The 21,597-nt window shown below is 44.3% G+C and overlaps 1 protein-coding gene across 1 annotated transcript; it reads left to right on the top strand.

Annotated features, from left to right (window-relative positions):
- Positions 1 to 20,232: 20,232 nt before the first annotated feature.
- LOC123402555 (leaf-specific thionin DB4) lies at positions 20,233 to 21,193 on the top strand. The gene is made up of 3 exons (XM_045096476.1): positions 20,233 to 20,613; positions 20,708 to 20,776; positions 20,871 to 21,193. The coding sequence occupies exons 1-3, from the start codon at positions 20,370 to 20,372 to the stop codon at positions 20,969 to 20,971; spliced, it is 414 nt and encodes a 137-aa protein (XP_044952411.1). The 5' UTR covers positions 20,233 to 20,369; the 3' UTR covers positions 20,972 to 21,193.
- The last annotated feature ends 404 nt before the right edge of the window (positions 21,194 to 21,597 follow it).

Genomic DNA, 21,597 nt, shown 5'->3' with positions numbered 1-21,597 from the left:
CATGACATTATTTTTGTACTTGGGAAGGCAAGCAATTTAATTTATTTTCTACAGAAAAATATTGGTTGGAAACAATTTTTCATAATATACTTGAATCCAGATTGTTGTGTTAGGATTAAGGAAGATAACTATGTAGCTCGCAAATCACGTTAACTAGCCATAGTTTAAGCATGTGAATCCGAAAATAACTAGCCGGACGCCCCCACCCCTTTTACTAGCCTTTATAAAGTAAGCTCAGGCAAGCAATTTAATTTATTTTCTACATAAAAATATTGGTTGGAAACAATTTTTCATAATATACTTGAATCCAGATTGCTGTGTAAGGATTAAGGAAGATAACTATGTAGCTCGTAAATCACGTTAACTAGCCATAGTTTAAGCATGTGAATCCAAAAATAACTAGCCGGACGCCCCCACCCCTTTTACTAGCCTTTATATAGTAAGCTCAGTATCTCTTCCTCCATCCGTCCCAAAATTCGTGTCTTAGATTTGTCTAGATATGAATGTACTTAGTCATGTTTTAATATTTAGATAATTCATTTTTAGACAAACCTAAGACAAGAATTTTAGGATAGAGGGAGTATTTACTAATTGGAGGCACCTTTTAAGGATCTCTCATTAATCCACATCATTAAAATTAATTACACCATTGGATTGTGGAATTAACGTTGAGGATAAAAAAGAAAACGTACGTAACGCGGATGACCCCATGCCACAAAAAATAGGCATCTGACATGTGAAACATTCCATTACAGTTTTTTTATAGAAAACACAACAACACGTACATGTAGAAGGACTAAACCGACACGTACATGTAAGAGTCCTCCATCTCCACGTTCATGTTCTAAGCACTAAAAATACACGTTCATGTTCTAAGCACTAAAAATACACGTGTTCTGCCTACAGAAAAAGTAAACAAATAATGACCAGTTATCAAGCGTTTAAGCCCAAGGATAAAAAGTGTCCACGTCCCAATTATGGAAAAAACACGTGCATGTTCCATTCAAAAATTAAAAAAAACAATACACTAATTTTCCCGGAATTGTTTTTCAGTAGCACATACAATGAATAGTACTCAACGTTCAAGTCACAAGGATAAAAAGGCCTGTATCCCGATTTCCTGAAAAACACGTGCATGTTCCCCTCAAAAATGAAAGAAGACACATAATGTTTTTATCAAGCACCACGTTATGGGGAATAAAGAGTTGATGCATGATAAAGACCGATGTAACCACGTTATGGGTTGGGAAATCGGACCATACAAAATATTAAATAACAACGTATACATAAAGTTGCATGCCCAAAATAATATATATGAATATAAACCCCGTAATTTTTATTGTTATTTCAAATAGGTGTATTTTTCGCAACCATGCCAACTTAAATTGTAAATTAATTGGTAATTGTTTTTGAAGTATTACGGTATACTCAATTTTTTAATTCGATAAACAAGAGATACATTCACAATTAAATGTTCTTTAGTTAAAGAGTAAGCTCTAAGCAATGCACACAGATGTGATGGAGATTATCTAAAATGCAGAAATAGCTTTGTTTTTCTTTGTCTGAGTATTTTTTCCGATGTGAATGAAGTCGAATTGTGGTTGTGCTATATTTACACCGAGCATGACAAATCAATACAATCTTAGATAAACGAATTGAACACAAAATGGAACACACATTCACGCAAAAAGTATTCGGTAGAATAATATTTCGAAAACATGTTGTACTTCTTCTGATAATTTCAGTTTATTTAATATTTCCATGATTTATATATGCATCATCTTTGGAGAAAAAACAAACCCATGTGAGCCACTACATCTTGATTAGGGGACTCGATCATCATGAATCCCTTTTGTAAATGTATATCCGAGGAATAATATATCATGGCCAAACTACATTTTTGTTAGCCAGAATATAAATTATTTTATATTATATTTTTGTACAAATTTTTGACTCTTTTATATGACAAAATTTAATTATCGTAGTAGCATGCAATTACTGAACAATGTTAAAAAGGACTATATCTAGCCCGTGCAGAAGCACGGGTTGATGACTAGTTAACCTAATCCAGCAACACTTGATTAGTATGATAGGATATAAAATTTCAGCCGTCTGATGCCTAGTAGCGCACGTTGATGAAACCACATATAGTCAGCCTTGCAAAATACCCGTGTAGTTGTAATACTAATGATGGCATTGAATGAGTCTAGTACATCCATCAATTACTGATGTGCATCCTGCTGGACGCTGGAGAAGCATGAAGATGTGATGGACAAAATAATTGACGAATCTTAACTACGTTGTGTGTCGATTTTTTGTGTGTTATTAAGATCTATGTTAGTTCCCATAATTTGCTGGTTCCGTACAAGTTTAGGCCTACGATCTTCAATAATTGCAAAAAACCACCACATGTGTGCCATCACTTGTAAACAAGCTAGTTTTTATTCCGTTTTTGAAAGCACCGCCCACAAATTCTATAATTGTAGATTGCACAGGCGCACTCATTTCGCTTTATTAACAAAATTGAAGGTCAACAAGTATTACACGGAGAGGTTGGGGACTGAAGGAGATTACGAGCAGTTACATGCCGGCCGTTGGATGTCCTTCTCCACATTAGCATCAGAGTGCACCGCCACGACGAGCGGCTGTTTTATCTTGCTCGACAACGAGTTCAAACTAGAGCAATGCTCGTTAATAAAACTACTTCTACCATCTCCATTTTAAATATCTTTCTCCACCATGGCCGATAGGAATCAACTATGCCATCGCCAGAAAGAAAAGAGAGAAAAGAGACTGGAGTTTTCATGGGCCGCCGATTGGAGAAATATGACAACCAACAAAGGCGCCTTAACGGCCATCACATGGACATGGTCGTCACTTTACCTATTTTTTGGTTAATTGAGTAAAACATGCAGTTGGTGTAGTCTGTACAGTAATAGAATTAGCTTTTTTTGCAAAAAATAATAAAGAACAAACTTTTTTTCCCGTGTTTCCATATGTGGGGTGGTTCCCTACAATTAAGTCAATAAATTAGTCGGTTGTCTTGCGTGATTCTTATGCGATTTTGTCGTGTATTGGCATGCATTATTGCTGCCCATATTGTGGTTGTATATTATTAATTTGGAGATGCAAGTAAGTACAAAGAGATGGTGCATGTCTTGAATGAACTAGCAGCTTCATGCCGGACCCTCAACTTGCATTTCTACGAGTGAGTATGGTAAAAAAAATGTTATTCGGGCAGGCATTTTTTGCGTTGGTATTTGGGTTTAAGGTATTTGTTGCTTCATGAATATTTGGTGTCTAATATTCATACGTGAAACACGCACAAGCATACATCCTAAATCAACCGGGGTACTAAGAGATGAATGCATATGTGAAACACGAAAGAGAGCCTTCTACCCTCGTTATCATTTCGGTGTTTCAATAGGGGCTCAGGATTGCGGTGGACGGCTGTTCCTACAAAAAATATATCAAAACAATAAGACTTCCATATAATAAGAAATGGAAAATTGTTTGGTCTATTTGGTGGTTCATAGTCCCGGTTGGTAAGGGCCTATAGCCCCGGTATATCAACCGGGACAATTAACTTGGGACTAAAGACGCATCTCCCTTTAGTCCCGGTTAGCATCAAACCGGGATTAATACCTCTCCACGTGACTGGCAGCGTGTGTGGCGTGGCCGGGATCTTTAGTGCCGGTTGGTAACATCATCTGAGACTACAGGCTATGGTGATTTTGGGTTTTCGGGTTTATTGTTTATTTTTGCTTTTTATTTTATGTTTTCTATTTAATTATTTTTCATTTAGAACATATCTTACGCTAGTACATACCGTACACGTTATGCATATATCATAAGATATCTCGTAGGACCAATCATATATCATAGAATTTCGAGAGGGACCATATATATGCATGCGCATATTATATAACACACCCATATATATATATATATATATATATATATATATATAAAATTTGCTATATATAATTTCTCCTACAACTTGCGGATCAATTACATGCATGCATTAATTGCTGAAGTGGTATTCTCCTTTCGAATCTATAACCTACTCCAGCAAAAATCCCGAAAATAATATTTGAAACGCTCGTATGCGTTCCATTAGGAGGAGTTCCAATTAGTTTTGATGCGTAAAATGGCCTCTAGGCACTTGTGGGAGTAGTTGCTACGAGTTTTGTTGAGCCTTGTTCACTTTTCCTTAGAATCACTAAAAAATTCAGAAATTTTCAGAGATAGAAAAGGGAAAAGAGGCTCTTCAAGCCGTGCCCCCAAGGATGATGGAAGTGAGAAGAAGACCAAGTATCCGGTCCCTCGAGTTGCAGAAGTTTGAGCGTGCGAATGGCCAAGCGATGTGTTCTTACGCGCCGCCGGAATTTATGAGGACTTTTACTACTTGGTGGAGAACGCAGGCCTTACCGCCTTCGTTGAAGATAAGTGTCCGCAATACCTCCTCCTCACTAATATCTTCATACAAAGCTTTAACTTCTATGCGAGGAAGAATCCTCCTATGGTTGAGTTCACACTTTATGATATCCCCGAGTGCATGTCACTCCAGGATTTTTGCAATGTTTGCAAATTACCTTACGTTGGGGATATTTACGAACCTCGTCCAGGGGACTTGGAAGCTTTCATCAATACTATTGTTGTAGGAGAGGAGAGAGGAGTATCTTGCGCTAGAGCTGCTAGCGTTCATTTTCCCGTGCTTCGGTACTTCTCACTATTTGTGGGAAAATGTTTGATTGGCCGTGAGAAAGCTGGGTCACATAGTTCCCCAGATATTGCGGTCTTGCGCAAAGCCCTTTATAACGATAAAACTTATAGCTTGGGCGCAATAGTAGCTCAACGGTTGAACACGAACGGTTCTAAAGGGGTTGTCTATGGAGGTATCTATGCTACTCGTCTTGCTAGACAATTTGAGATACCTATTAGACTTGACGAGGAAGAAGAGATTCTTCTTCCTGAGTAATATCTAGATTATGATAGCATGGTTTGCCATGACTTTCTTGATAGAGATACAAATAGAAGGATGATTTATAACCTGTTATTTAGTCAGGGTACTCGTGAGACTATTACTTTGCCTGCTCCTTCTTTGTTCAATCTTCATGCAGGCAGGTACATTATTATGCCCTCAGACATCTACGCATATTGGGGCCTAGCCCAACCACAGGTGTCCATGCCCGAGCCATCAGTCGAGTACCAGACGCCGGTTTATCTGTGGAAGCCAGAGGAGCTCACACAGCAGTGGCATCCTCAGTCAACTCCGGAGTACCCCGGAGCTGGTTATTTCCCTCCATGGGAGTAGACCAACTTAGGCCAAAAGCCTAAGCTTGGGGGAGTATGTGTTTCTCACCTACTTTACATTCTTGCTTATGCTTTCACTTTGTTCGTCGGTGTTCACACTTTGCCACTATATCATCCATGTTAGTTTATTCTTTTTCTCGTTTTCTTTTCGTGTTCCTGTCTAGTTTGAGAAAACCCAAAAATATTTTCTTGTTCTTCTTTTTCTTGTTGGGACCTTTCCCGCGTAAATAGTTTTCTTTTTCTTTGGGTCAAGGTAGAAGACCATGGTTACAATGTTTAGTGGCTCTCGCATGCATATCTGCTTATGTGTTAAAGAGCCATATTACTTTGTCTTCTCCTTTGTGTTTGCCTGCAGATTCCAGCTTTAGACCAATGCACGAGCACTCTTATTATTTTTACATTATTCGATCGTGCAAGTGAAAGGCAATAGTGACGATATATGATGAAGTGACTGAGCCTGGAAAAGATGGTATGAACTCCATCTATTTTGTTTTTCTAAATATGACTAGCTCATTGTGCCTGATTCAGCTTTGTTGTGAGAGAAACATGTTTGCACTGACAACTTAGAGATCATAGTCGCTGATGTCATGCTTACTTAGCTAGGAGCTTATAATGGTTTGTCTTTGATGCCCACATGAATGTTGAGATGACTATGATGTAGTATGATAGGATGGTATCCTCCTTTGAATGATTCAAGTGGCTTGACTTGGCGCATGTTCATGCATGTAGTTGAAACAAAATCAACATAGCCTCTATGATATTCATGTTCATGGTGATTTATGTCCTACTCATGCTTGCACTCAATGTTAGTCAATCTCAATGTATTTTGATGACTGTTGTCGCTCTCTAATTGGTCGCTTTCGCAGTCTTTTGCTAGCCTTCACTTGTGCTAAGCAGGAATACTGCTTGTGCATCCACTCCCATGAACCCAAAGTTGTTCCATATGAGTCCACCATACCTACCTATGTGCGGTATCTACCTGCCGTTCCAAGTAAATTTGCATGTGCCACTCTCTAAATTTTAAAGAAATAATATGTTTTGCATGCCCGAACCGCTCATGTGGTGACACGGGGCTACCAGTATCTTCCATGCTAGGCATGTTATCCTCGATATGTATTTATTCACTATCATTCACGAGAAAGGGGCCGGTAATTGGAATGCACAGTTCCATGCTCAAATCGAAAAGATAATTGCACACAAAACTCCCCCAGGATTGTTGTTGGTATGGACGGTACCCGAGGATTCGTCTAGCCGTGGAGTGTGATTGATCGGTGGTGGGGGAGTCAAAAGTTTACTTTTCTGTTTGCTAACCGCCTATAGCATGTTTAGCGTCGAAGATGGTAAGAACTCTTAGTCATTGCGTTAACAATGAAAGTATGCCACCCAAAATTATTATCTCTGTTTTCAAAGCTTGAGCTCCGGCGAAGGGTCTGTCTATTTATTTTCCTGTTAAGTCTCCTCCTCTTACAAAAGCACCAATTCGAGAGCACCTCTGTCATTTTTATGCTTTGCTTTTAACTTTGTTGACTATGACTGTGACTGGATCTTCTTTGCCATGAATTACAATGTTTAGTCAACCCTTGGTCTTTGAAGGTGCTCTGTATTTATGTTTTGCGGTTTCAGAAAGAGCTAGCGAGATACCATCTGTTCGTACTGCTTCATGATTGTTTTGATTGAAGTGTTGACGTTTGAGACTTATTGTTATTTGCTCGCTAGTTGATTATGCCATTGATATGAGTTTACCGTGAGACCTAGATGTCATTTCCTTATGTGGTTTGCTTATGATCTTGCTGGAATTATGGATATGAGTTAGACATAGTTGCAACAACAAGATCAAACAGAGTCCGTCAAAGTTTTTCTTTTGTCTCTCTCAGTTTGTCAACTGAATTGCTTGACGATAAGCAAGGCTTTAAGCTTTGGGGAGTTGATACTTCTGCGTCACATCTACTTTTCTGAACTCTTTTGCCCTTGTTTTGGACTCTAATTTGCATGATTTGAATGGAACTAACCCGGACTGACGTTGTTTTCAGCAGAATTGCCATGGTGTTGTTTTTGCGCGGAAATAAAAGTTCTCGGAATGACCTGGAAATCTACGAGAAAATTTTGTGGAATATATAACAAATATTAGTGCAAGAATCAACTGGAGGGACGGAGTCAGGAGCCCACAAGCCCACCAGCCCCCCCTGGCCGGGGCTGGCAGGCTTGTGAGCCCCTCGGGACTCCGCCACCCCCAATTCCAGCTCTACATAACCTCTTTCGTCCGTAAAAAAATCAGGGAGAAGAGTTCTTCGCGTTTTACGATACGGAGGCGCCACCACCTCCTGTTCTTCCTCTAGATGGCAGATGTGGAGTCCGTTTTGGGCTCCGGAGAGGGGAGATCGTCACCATCGTCATCATCAACCTTCCTTCATCGCCAATTCCATGATGCTCTTCACCGTTCATGAGTAATCTCATTGCAGGCTTGCTAGACGGTGATGGGTTGGATGAGATCTATCATATAATCGAGTTAGTTTTGACGGGGATTAATCCCTAGTATCCACTATGTTCTGAGATTGATGTTGCTACTACTTTGCCATGCTTAATGCTTGTCACTAGGGCCCGAGTGCCATGATTTCAGATCTGAACCTATTATGTTGTCGCCAATATATGTGTGTTTTAGATCCTATGTTGCAAGTTGTAATCACCTACTATGTGTTATGACCCGGCAACCCCGGAGTGACAGTAGCCGGATCCACTCCCGGAGATGACCATAGTATGAGAAGTTCATGTATTCACCAAGTGTTAATGCGTTGGTCCGGTTCTTTAGTAAAAGGAGAACCTTAATATCCCGTAGTTTCCATTAGGACCCCGCTACCACGGGAGGGATGGACAATAGATGTCATGCATGTTCTTTTCCCTAAGCATGTATGACTACATACGGAATACATGCCTACATTAGATTGACGAACGGGAGCTAGTTACTTATCTCTCCACGTTATAGCTGTTACATGATGAATCACATCCAGCATACTCATCCATCACCGATCCAATGCCTACGAGTTTTACCTACTGGTCCTTGCTACGTTACTTTGCCGCTACTGATGTCACTACTACTGTTGTTACTCTGTTGCTATTGTTGTTACTTTGCGGCTACTGGTTATTGTTGCTACTGCTGCTATCATACTACCTTGCCACTGATACTTTGCTACAGACACTAAATCTTTCAGGTGTGGTTGAATTGACAACTCAACTGCTAATACTTGAGAATGTTCTTTCGCTTCCCCTTGAGTCGAATCAATAAATTTGGGTTGAATACTCTACCCTCGAAAACTGTTGCGATCCCCTATACTTGTGGGATATCACCCATCATATGAGCGCGCGCGTGGATCACACCATAGGGTTAGTAGTATGTTGATAGGACTATGTATTGGAAGGCAAGGGTGACAGAACCTTCAGCCTAGCATAGAAATTGATGCATACGGGATTGAAGGGGGACCAATATATCTTATTGCTATGGTTGGGTTTTACCTTAATGAACGTTAGTAGTTGCGAATGCTTGCTAATAGTTCCAATCATAAGTGCATAGAATTCCAAGTAAGGGATGACGTGCTAGGAGTGGCCTCGCCCACATAAAACTAGCTATCGGTCTAGTAACGTAGTCAATTACTTAGGGACAATTCCGCAACTCCTACCACCACTTTTCCACACTCGTTAAACTAACGTAATTGTTTCTTTGTCTTAGCAGCTCCTAATTTTACTTACGTGTTCTTTATTTTCTTGCTAGGCTATCCTATCACTCCTACAAAGTACTTCTAGTTTCATACTTGTTGTAGGTAAAGCGAACGTAAAGTGTGCTTAGACTTGTATCGGTGGTCGATAGAACTTGAGGGAATATTTGTCCTACCTTTAGCTCCTCGTTGGGTTCGACACTTTTACTTATAGAGAAAGGCTACAATTGATCCTCTATACATGTGGGTTATCAAGACCTTTTTCTGGCACCGTTGCCGGGGAGCAATAGCGTGAGTTGAATATTCTCGTGTGTGCTTGTTTGCTTTATCACTAAGTAGATTTATTTGCTGTTCTAAGTTGTTCTCTATCTTTAGTTATGGATATGGAACACGAATTACCAAAAAATTAGGTGTACTTGCTACTCATGGAGATGGGGAACCTCCTAAAACCCTCGATGCTCGTTATGTGGAAAATATTATGCAATTCTTTAATAATCCTGAGAAAACCCAATTCAACAATATAATGGGATAGACGTTGGATCAACGTGAATACTTTAGGGATTATCGCTTGACTCAAAAAGGGAAACTATTATGGGATCAAATTCATATGTTGAAATGGTATGCTCGGGAGCTATGCTCGAGATATGATGTTACTTGTTGCTCTAGGATGAAGGCTCAACGCCTTCCCTTTTCTTGTAAATTTAATGCTAATGCAACCTTGGCTTCTTATGCTAATGGTATATATGATTACTATGATGTGGAACAAATAGAAGAGTTTGTTGCTTTTATGGGTTCTTATTAAATTGAAGCTTTGTTTAAAAGATGTGAAGATAATGATGATGCTGCTTACCGATCTGAAAATTTGGTTATGCTTCGTTATTGTTATACTAATTATGAATATAGTGCCCATATAGATTAATTTATGGAGAAATTCTACACTACCCAAGAAGAGACTAATACTTTGCAGGAAACTATGGAAAAAGAAAATGCTGAAAGTGTGAGCTGATTAGATGAAAAAGACGATGAGGAGAGCGAAAAACAAAAGGAGGAAGAGCGGACTAGCTACCCGTGCCCAGCTTCTAATGAGAGTAACTATTCAACTCATACATTGTTTAATTTACCTTCGTACTTACCGAAGGATGAATGCTATGTTGATTGCTATGATCCCTTGGATTCGTTTGAAATATCCGTTTTTTATGAACTTGATGCTTGCTATGCTTGTGGCCATGATGCCAATATGAATGATGCTTATGAAGATGAACTTGCTGTAGTTCCTTATGTTAAACATGAAATTGTTGCTATCGCACCCACTTATGATAGACCTATCATCTTTTTGAACTCTCCCAACTACACTATATCGGAGAAGTTTGCTCTTATTATAGGGATTACATAGATGGGTTGCCTTCTACTATTGCACATGATGATTTTGATGAATATAATATGCGTGTGCTTGCTGCTCCTACTTGCAATTATTACGAGAGAGGAACTACATCTCCACCTCTCTATGCTTCCAGTACGATAAAACTGCAAGGAACTGCTTATGCTATGTATTGGCCTTTACTTGATGTGCATGAATTATTGTTTTATGACATGCCAATGCATAGGAAGAGAGTAAGACTTCGTCATTCCATGATATATATTACCTTGTGCTCACTACTAAATTACAAAACATTGTTAATTAAAATTGACTTTGATATACCTTGGGATCCGGGTGGATCCATTTCTTGAGCACTTTAGACCTAGCATAATGCCATTAAAGAAAGCCCTGCCTGGGAGACATCCCGAAAGTTTTAGAGAGTCATTTAGTTCTGTTGAGTGCTTTTATTTATTTTAAAAACAAAAAAATATATAGGGGAACTTAAAACTTTTTCCAAAAGAGAATCGATTGAAAGGTGATGCATTGCGGAAGTGAGGGTCGACCTTGAAACACTTGTGTTCATGCTCATGGAAACAATGTAGAATTTTTCATGGAAGCTTCTCGCAATAATAATTATCCCCTTGTGAAATTCCATTGTATTATGAAAATAATGTGCCAAGTAAAGCCTTTATGATTAGTTTGGGTGATAGTTGTTTGATCATGCTGAAAAAGACAGAAACTTTGCAATCACGAAATCATTTCTTATTTCTATATAGAGAATGATATTGAGTTTATTCTTTTTGCAGCTGATTGATATAAAAGTTTCCTTAATTACCATAGTTGTTTCAGAATTTTTGTAGTATCATAAGTGTGGTATACGTTCATATTACTACAGACTGTTCTGTTTTTGACATATTCTGTTTTCTATGCATTGTTCTCTTATTTTGATGAATCTATGGGTAGTATCGGGGGGTATGAACCATGGTGAAGTTTGATTACAGTATATATAATGGTAATATGAATTTGGAATGACTTCACAATAGTACTTAAAGTGGTGATTTACTTTATTATACTAACGGATCTCACGAAGGTTTTGTTGAGTTTTGTGTAATTGAAGTTTTCAAGTTTTGGGTGAGACCACGATGGATGAAGGAATAAGGAGAGGCAAGAGCCTAAGCTTGGGGATGCCCGAGGCACCCCAAGGTAATATTCAAGGAAGACTCAAGCGTCTAAGCTTGGGGATGCCCCGGAAGGCATCCCTCTTTCGTCTACAATCTAACGGTAATTTTACTCGGAGCTATATTTTTATTCGTCACATGATATGTGCAAATCCTTGGAGCGTCTTTTGTGTTTATTTTCCATTTTTATATTATGCACCATGCTGGTATGAGATAGTCCTTGGTTGATTTATAGAATGCCCTTTGCACTTCACTTATATCTTTTGAGTGTGGCTTTATAGAATGCTTCATGTGCTTCACTTATATCATTTGAAGTTTGTATTGCCCGTTTCCCTACACATAGAAAACCGCCATTTGTAGAATGCTCTTTTGCTTCACTTATATTTGTTAGAGCGGGGCATATCTTCTGTAGAAATAACTAAACTCTCATGCTTCACTTATACCTATTTAGAGAGTTAATAGGAGTTGGTCATTCACATGGTTAGTCATAAAATCCTACATAAAACTTGTAGATCACTGTATATGATATGTTTGATTCCTTGCAATAGTTTTGCGACATGAAGATGTGACATTAGAGTCATGCTATTGAGTAATTGTGTATTCGTAGAAATACTTGTGTTAAGGTTTGTGATTTCGTAGCATGCACGTATGGTGAACCGTTATGTGACGAATTCGGAGCATGATTTATTTATTGATTGTCATCCTTTGTGTGGAGGTCGGGATCGCGCGATGGTTAACTCCTACCAACCCTTCCCCTAGGAGCATGCATGTAGTACCTTGTTTCGATGACTAATAGACTTTTGCAATAAGTATGTGAGTTATGAATGACTAATGTTGAGTCCATGGATTATACGCACTCTCATCCTTCCACCATTGCTAGCCTCTCTAGTACCACGCAACTGTCGCCGGTGCATTACACCCACCATATATCCTTCCTCAAAACAGCCACCATACCTACCTATTATGGCTTTTCCATATCCATTCCGAGATATATTGCCATGCAACTTCCATCGTTCCGTTTATTATGACAAGCACCATCATTGTGATATTGCTTTGCATGATCGTAAGATAGCTAGCATGATGTTTTCATGGCTTGTCCGTTTTTTGATGTCATTGCTACGCTAGATGATTGCACATTCCGGTACACCGCGAGAGGCATTCATATAGACTCATATTTTGTTCTAAATATCGAGTTGTAAGTAAATAAAAGTGTGATGATCATCATTATTAGAGCATTGTCCCATGTGAGGAAGTAATAAAATAGGCCAATGAAGCCCAAATAAAAAAAAGGCCAAAGAAGCCCACCAGAAAAAAGAGAAAATAATAAAAATAATTGTAAAAAAAGAGAGAAAAGAGAGAAGGGCAATGCTACTATCCTTTACCACACTTGTGCTTTAAAGTAGCACCATGATCTTCATGATGAGAGTCTCCTATGTTGTCACTTTCATATACTAGTGGGAAATTTTCATTATAGAACTTGGCTTGTATATTCCAATGATGGGCTTCCTCAAATTGCCCTAGGTTTTCGTGAGCAAGCGAGTTGGATCGACACCCACTAGTTCCCTTTTGAGCTTTCATACACTTACAGCTCTTGTGCATCTGTTGCATGGCAATCCCTACTCAATCACATTGATATCTATTAATGGGCATCTCCATAGCCCGTTGATATGCCTAGTTGATGTGAGACAATCTCCTCATTTTTGTCTTCTTCACAACCACCATATTCTATTCCACCTATAGTGCTATGTCCATGGCTCATGCTCATGTATTGCGTGAAAGTTGAAAAAGTTTGAGAGCACTAAAGTATGAAACAATTACTTGGCTAAAACGGGGGTTGTGCGTGATTTAAATACGTTGTGTGGGGAAGATGGAGCATAGCCGGACTATACGATTTTTTAGGGATAACTTTCTTTGACCATGATATTTTGAGAAGACATGATTGCTTTGTTAGTATGCTTGAAATATTATTGTCTTTATGTAAAATGATAGACTATTGCTTCGAATCACTCGTGTTTCCGTATTCATGCCATGATTAGATTATATGATCAAGATTATGCTAGGTAGCATTCCACATCAAAAATTATCTTTTTTATCATTTACCTACTCGAGGACGAGCAGGAATTAAGCTTGGGGATGCTGATACGTCTCCGTCGTATCTATAATTTTTTATTGTTTCATGCCAATATTCTACAACTTTCATATACTTTTGGCAACTTTTTATACTATTTTTGGGACTAACATATTGATCCAGTGCGCAGTGCCAGTTCATGTTTGTTGCATGTTTTTTGTTTCGCAGATTATCCATACGAAACGAAGTCCAAACGCAATAAAAAACCTACGGGTATTTTTCTGGAATATTTATGATTTTTGGAAGAAGAATTTACGCGAAACGATGCCCGAGGAGGTCACAAGCCCCCTATGCGCGCCCTAGGGGATGACGCGGCTGGCCGGCTTGTGACCAATCCCTAAGGCGGTTGGGGCCCTTCTTTCGCCGCAAGAAATCTAACATCCGGAAAAAAATCGTGTTAAAATTTCAGCCCAATCGGAGTTACGGTCTATAGGAATTTAAGAAACGGTGAAAGTCAGTATCTGGCAACGCAGAAACAGAAGGACACAGAGAGAGAGATCCAATCTCGGAGGGGCTCTTGCCCCTCCGCCGCCATGGAGACCATGGACGAGAGGGGAAACCCTTCTCCCATCTAGGGAGGAGGTCAAGGAAGAAGAAGAAGAAGGGGGCTCTCCCCCCCTCTCTCCCTGCGGCGCCGGAACGCCGCCCGGGACATCATCGTGTGACGACGATCTACACCAACACCTCCGTCATCTTCACCAACACCTCCATCACCTTCCCCCATCTATATTCAGCGGTCCACTCTAGTAGTGATGTATTGCCATCATATTATGTCCAATGATGTATTGCCATCCTATGATGCCATCACGGAGTCATCGGGCCGGAAGAGTACGTCGCCGACGTCGACGTCGTTGCAGTTGTCATCGCCGAGCGGAGCGTGCGCGAGGAGGCGGAGCGCCGACGTCACGCCGAGGAGCTCGAAGACCTCGAGTGGAGGAAGGCGGTCGCCGCCAACCTTGCATTTTTAATGTAAGCCTTGCATATTATAAGGTTTCTAAGTTTGGAAAACTTTAATCCCTCTTTCATATGTTTGTCAAGCGAGATGCAACAATAAAATTTAATTAAGCCACCAGCTTGGCAAGCCAGACGCAAACACTCAAATATAAATCACCATTTAGAAAAATTGGAAGTCATCATTTACAAATCTAATTAAGTCATCATCTACAAATCTAAGTCGCCAACTCGGCTGTCAGCACTAAGGCTCTCTGTCGAGCCGGAGTGACTTAGCTACGGCTATGGTGAGAGGAGCGGGAGGTAGACGATGAGGTTTTGCGCAGCGCAACTAAGTTGCTGGTTTTCTATTTCTTCTTCTTATTCACTTGCTGAACGGGAAAAACGGATCAGGAGCTACCCCCTCTACCGGATCGTGCCATCCCACGATCAAGGGCGAGCTCGTGCCGTGATCTAAGGCTTCGGGAGCGCACACACCGCGTCCTCAGGCGCTGACTAACACAAACGAGAGAAAGTCTCTAATTGACGAAACTGACGAAACTGAACTAAAACTACTGCACCTGCGGCTGCGGCATCATTCAGACACTTAGCAACGCTGGTGATCTGTCAAGCTAGATTATTAGCTATCAATATCCCCCTAAGCTAGTCGTGACGAGCTATCTAAACCTCAACCATACCAATTCGTGAGCGCATCTCTAGAAACCGAGTGCGTCCGAGGGATTTTGTGAAAATGTCTGCGAGCTGATCGCCGGTGGAAGTGTGTTCGACTTTGATTCTTCCCTCCTCCACGCACCTTCGGATGAAGTGGTATCGCACATCAATGTGCTTGCTTCGGTCATGGAAGACGGGATTCTTGCACAGCTGGATGGCCGACTTGTTGTCGACAAAGATGGTGATGGCGTCGGTCTCCTCTGCCAGCAGGTCTCCTAAGAGCCCGCTCAGCCAAGTCCCCTGGCACGCCGCAGTCGTTGCGGCCACGTACTCGGCTTCGCATGAGGGCAACGCGATGATCTTCTGCTTCTGTGATGGCCAGGTGATCGGAGCTCCCCCGAGAAAGAAGATGTTGCCGGAGGTACTTTTGCGGTCATCAATGTCGCCAGCCATGTCCGAGTCGCTGTAGCCAATCAAACCTCCACATCCCCCCTTTATGTACTTGCAACCGTACCTGTGAGTGCCGGCGATGTAGCGAAGAAGGTGCTTGACGGCGGCCAGATGCGCAGTGTTTGGCGCCTCCATGAACCGACTCAGATAGCCTACCGCGAAGGCAATATCTGGCCGCGTGTGGGTGAGGTAATGAAGACCACCGATGATGCTCCTGTAATCTGTAGCATCCACGCGAGGTTCTGGTCCCTCCTTGCTGAGTTTGAGGCGCGGCTCCATGGGCACGTTCGTCGGGTTGCAATCCGCCATGCCCGCTCACTCCAGCAGCTCTCCAGCGTAAGCCGCCTGCGACAGGGTGATGTCTCTAGCTCCCTGCTTCACTTCTAAGCCCAGGTAAAAGCTAAGTAAACCGAGATCACTCATGCGAAACCTGGCCATCATCTCCTTCTTGAAGCTTTGGATCTCCTTGGCGTCTGCTCCGGTGACGACGAGTTCGTCGATGTAGACTCCAACCAGCAGCCGTGCTTGTCCCTGTCCGCGCGCGTACATGGTGTGCTCTGACGGACAGCTTGCAAACCCAAGTTGTTGCATGGTGCAATCAAGCTTGTCGTTCCAAGCTCGTGGCGCCTGCCGTAGTCCATACAGCGCCTAGTGGAGCCGGAAAACCTTGCGCTCCTCACCTCTCCGTGCGAAACCTGGCGGCTGGGCGACGTACACTTCTTCCTTGAGCTCCCCGTTGAGGAACGCTGACTTGACGTCGAGGTGGTGCAGCTCCCAGCCGCGATCTGCAGTCGTGCCCACCATGACACGCACCGAGTCCAGTCTCGCCACGGGCGCGAATGCGTCGTCGTAGTCCACGCCTTCCTTCTATACGAATCCCCTCGCGACAAGCCTTGCTTTGTGCTTGATGATGGCGCCGGAGGCGTCCTTTTTCAGCTTAAACACCCATTTGAGGCCGATTACTGTGTGACCTGCAGGCAAATCTGTCAGTGTCCAGCTGCCATTTTCTTTGATGGATGCCAGCTCCTCCAGCATCGCGCTCCGCCAGCTCTCCTGGGACGCGGCCTCGGCAAAGGTAGCCGGTTCCTCTTCGGCCAGTAGGAGTCGCTCCGTCAGCAAAGTCGACTTGGCCGTGCCGGCGTACACGTCCGCAAGAGGACGGAAGCGATGCCCCGTGAACGGATCGTCATCAGCGTCGAAGGAATCATGCTGCGTCGTAGGTGGTGTGATGAATTCCACCCCCTCTGGAGCAGCCACCGGGGGCGTCCTCATGCCTGGTGGCTCCGTGGACCCGCCGGTCCGCGGTGTTGCTGGTGACCCGATCGTGGCCACGCTCTGCGGCGTGGCGGAGAGTCGGCCACGGGCGTGGATGGTGAGCTTGGCGTGGCGACGTGATCTTCTTCTTGGTGCTTGCTCCGCCCTCCTGTGGTGGCGGGGACCTCGTGGTGGACAACGAGCGGCTCCGCCGTGTGCCCGGCGCCGCTCCAGTCCCAGCTCGCGCTCTCATCGAACACCACGTCTCGCGAGGCGTACACGCGCTTGGTGAGCGGGTCGTACACCCTGTACGCCTTCGGGCCCGCCTCGTAACCGATGAAGACCATCTTCGTGCTGCGGTCGTCGGGCTTTCTCAAGCCTGGCCGCGTGTTCTTGACATAGGCGATGCAACCGAACACTCGCAGGAAGTGCACGGCAGGTTTCTTGCGGTACCAGGCCTCGTACGGGGTTTTTACGTCTACGCTGCGGGTGTATGATCTGTTCAGGATGAACACCGCAGTCGCTACGGCCTCGCCCTAGAAGTAGCTAGGCATATTCTTCTCCTTGAGCATGCTTCTGGCCATGCCCACGACGGTCTGGTTCCGCCGTTCCACCACGCCGTTCTGCTGCGGCGAGTAGGGCGCTGTCAGGTGCCTCTCCATGCCTTGGTCTGCGAAGTAGTCTCCCAGCGCGCTGGAGGTGAACTCGCCGCCCCGATCCGTTCGGAACACACGCAGTCCTGCCCCCTGCTCTGCCTCGGCCGCGGCGACGAAGCGTTTGATGCTGGCCGCGGCGGCGTCCTTTGCCGGCAGCATCATAGCCCACATATATCGTCTGTGATCATCGACGATGAGCATGAAATACCGCTTGCCGTCGAGAGTGGCCGGAGCGATGGGCCCGCAGAGGTCAGCGTGAACCAACTCGATTGGCCTAGTCACTCAGTACCTCGCCTGAGAGGGGAAAGGAGCACGTCGTTGCTTCCCCACCAGGCAAGCATCGCAGATCTCCCCTGCGTGCTCCACCAGCGGCATCCCGCGCACCATGTCAGCTCGCCCCATGCGCCGGAGTGCGTCGAAGTGGAGGTGGCCAAGCCTGGCATGCCACTTCCACGCCTCATCGCCGCCATGTGCTGCCAGACAGACGGGGTGTGCAATATCCAACCGCACAACATACAGGCGTCTGCCATTTCGGCATACCTGTGCCAACTCGTTCTGGCGGCGATCGTAGAGCGTCAGGACGCCGTCGCGGATCTTGGTGGTGCAGCCGTGCTCATCCAGTTGTCCGAGGCTGATGATGCTTGTCTTGAGACGCGGGATGTAGTAGACGTCGGTGAGGGCACGGTGGTCACCGTTGCGCACGGCGAACGTGACCGTGACGCGACCCCTGATGGCCACGCTGGAGCCGTCTCCAAACCTGACGCTGCCTGTGACGCCCTCGTCCAGCTCTGCGAACGCGGACCGATCGCCACTCATGTGGTTGGACGCCCCGGTGTCCAAGAACCAGCGGCCATCGCACGACACCTCCTCGGCGCCCAGGTTCGCCTCTGCACGCTCTTCATTTAGCATGACGTGCTCCTCCATGATCCCTGTTGGGGGATTGGCGATCACCGCCATCAGGAGCGTTGTATCATCGTCGTGCCTGCCTCCAGCTTGCTCGCCTTGTTCCACAAGGTTCGCCTACGCGCGCTCCTCGCGGAGGCGCGTCCTGCACTCATGTGCCCAGTGCCCATACTTGTTGCAGTGGCAGCACTGGTCTATGGCCTTTGCGCGGCTGTTTGAGCTGCGTCCGCCGCCTCGTCCACGGCCTCGCCCACGGCGTCCACCGCCGCGTCCTGACCCGGAGCCGCTCCCCCCGGATCCGTTGTTGTCGTTTTGGTGCTGGCGTGCGCTCCACTCCTCCGCTGTGAGCAGAAGGCGCCCAACACCTGTCTCCACCTGATCGACATCGTACCTCTCCTCGGCAGCCCTCAGTCGCCCGGTGAGCTCTTCCACGGAAAGCGTGTCCAGGTCAACTAGGGTTTCTATTGACAGAGCGATCTGCGAATACCTCTTCGGGACGACGGAGAGGAACTTGCGGACGATGCGCTTCTCCAGGAGGGTTTCGCCGAGCTGCGCCATCTGGGCCACCATGTTCATGCTCTGCATGGCGAAATCGTCGATGGTCTCGCCGTCGGCGAAGCGGATGTCGTTGTACTGCTTGGCAATGGTCGCGAGCTTCACCTCGCGGACGTGCGTCACTCCAAGACGCATCGTCTTCAGGGCATCCCACGCCTCCTTCGCCGTGGCCTTGCCGGCAAGAGTGGGTGCCATCTCCGGAGGCACCCCGCGCAGGATCGCCGCGAGCGCGAGCCGATCGTCACTCCGCTCTGTCGTGCCCGTTTGCACAACATCCCACAAATGTCGACCTTCCATCATGACCTGCATGAGGACGGCCCAGTCAGTGTAGTTGGTCCGGGTCAGCTGCGGCCATGCCGCACTGCCTGTTTCCCGAGCCATCCGCGCCGTAGACCTCTCTGCCACAGCAAGCTCGTTGCCGTCGGAGACCCGTGCCCGCGAGTGGCCGTCGACTTGCTACCGAAATCGTCTGGGCCTGTCATTCCCAAGATCGACGCCTCGCTCTGATGCAAATTGTCAGCACTAACGCTCTCTATCGAGCCAGAGTGACTTAGCTACGGCTATGGCGAGAGGAGCGGGAGGTAGACGATGAGCAACTAACTTGCTGCTTTTCTGTTTCTTCCTCTTATTCACTTGCTAAACGGGAAAAACGGATCAGGAGCTACCCCCTCTACCGGATCGTGCCATCCCACGATCAAGGGCGAGCTCGTGCCGTGATCTAAGGCCTCGGGAGCGCACACACCGCGTCCTCAGGCGCTGACTAACAGAAACGAGAGAAAGTCTCTAACTGACGAAACTGACGAAACTGAACTAAAACTACTGCACCTGCGGCTGCGGCATCATTCAGACACTTAGCAACGCTGGTGATCTGTCACGCTAGATTATTAGCTATCATCGGCCATGAATTCATAAATATCTGGCACTACATTCTACTACTATAAATGATGAGGTGATGAGGCACTCCTCTATCAATTTTATAGAGTACGTGGTTGGTAACTAATTAGCTGCTCTCATGCAAGACAGTAGATGCATGGCCCCATTGGTGAGACCCTCCTCCTGTGGATACAAGAGACCAAACCCATGTGACTTCCTATTACTGCGAAATAGTGGTTGAGTGAGAGAGATATTTGCAGCGGCAGAAACTGAGTGGTACCAACACACTACTTTCCCTCTATAAATAGGAGCCTCGTGTTCTAGGATTTCCATCAATCCAACATAGCCATTTCTCATTCTTCTGGAGAAATTAAAGCCAAGAAGCCAACCATGGCACCCAGCAAGAGTATTAAGAGTGTGGTCATTTGTGTTCTCATACTGGGTTTAGTTCTGGAGCAGGTCCAGGTGGAGGGAAAAAGTTGCTGCAAGGACACGTTAGCTAGAAACTGCTACAACACTTGCCGTTTCGCGGGTGGTTCCCGTCCAGTCTGCGCAGGTGCTTGTCGTTGTAAAATCATAAGTGGTCCAAAATGCCCTAGTGACTATCCTAAACTGAATCTTCTCCCTGAATCCGGTAAGAGATATCATTGTTATTCTTTTCAACTTGTTCATAATGACCTGCTAACATGAAATTATTTACATACTTATTGTTCAAATTACTTTGGCAGGTGAACCAGATGTCACTCAGTACTGCACCATTGGATGCAGGAATTCTGTCTGTGACAACATGGACAATGGTAATTTTAATTTACCACATTTTTATATTTTTTATTCATCTCATAGAAAACATTTGTGTTCTAGACATACATAACGTCAACTATTTTGTAACAGTTTTCCGTGGCCAAGAGATGAAATTCGACATGGGACTCTGCAGCAACGCATGTGCCCGTTTCTGTAATGATGGTGCAGTCATTCAGTCTGTTGAAGCCTAATCATGCCTTCTTGTGCATGATTTCTATGGCCAAGGTCGTATTGTCATTTTGTCTTGAATAATCTTGATACCATCAGCTGTATGGAAGCCAATGTATCATCTTACTTATGTATTTGTCTTTTTCCCTTGTTCCAATAAGAGTCGCCACGATGAATCTATTTGTACCCTTGGCTTAATATAAAAGTTCCATGGATATATTATGTGATACACTACAATTTTCAAATTTTCCGATGTTGTTTCATGTATATCAATCGTTTTATATTAAGTCCCCACATTTTGAGATTATATTTACCTTTGAACATATGAGCTATCATGTTTTTACCGTGAAAGTTTTTTCACCACTAAATATTAATTAGGCGTTACACGATATAAAGGAACTCAAAGGGCCATCAATTGGCTAGTCGAACAGAATGTTGCTAGCAGGAAATTAATGGTAATCACCAACATGTTTTGCGTATTTTAGGACAACTATGATCACTAAGGGAGGAGGGGCGGTCGGTGGAGACATATAACTTTGATTGCTAACTCGTTAGGCCACGACGAGCGTATATAACCACCAAATTGCCCCTTAAAATTTGAAAAATTCTAGTGTTCTAGGGAATTTCTATACATTGTTTGGCGATGACC

The sequence above is a fragment of the Hordeum vulgare genome, chromosome 6H (assembly GCF_904849725.1).
Source record: "Hordeum vulgare subsp. vulgare chromosome 6H, MorexV3_pseudomolecules_assembly, whole genome shotgun sequence".
Taxonomy (NCBI): Eukaryota; Viridiplantae; Streptophyta; class Magnoliopsida; order Poales; family Poaceae; genus Hordeum; species Hordeum vulgare.
This window is presented reverse-complemented; position numbering and strand designations above follow the sequence as displayed.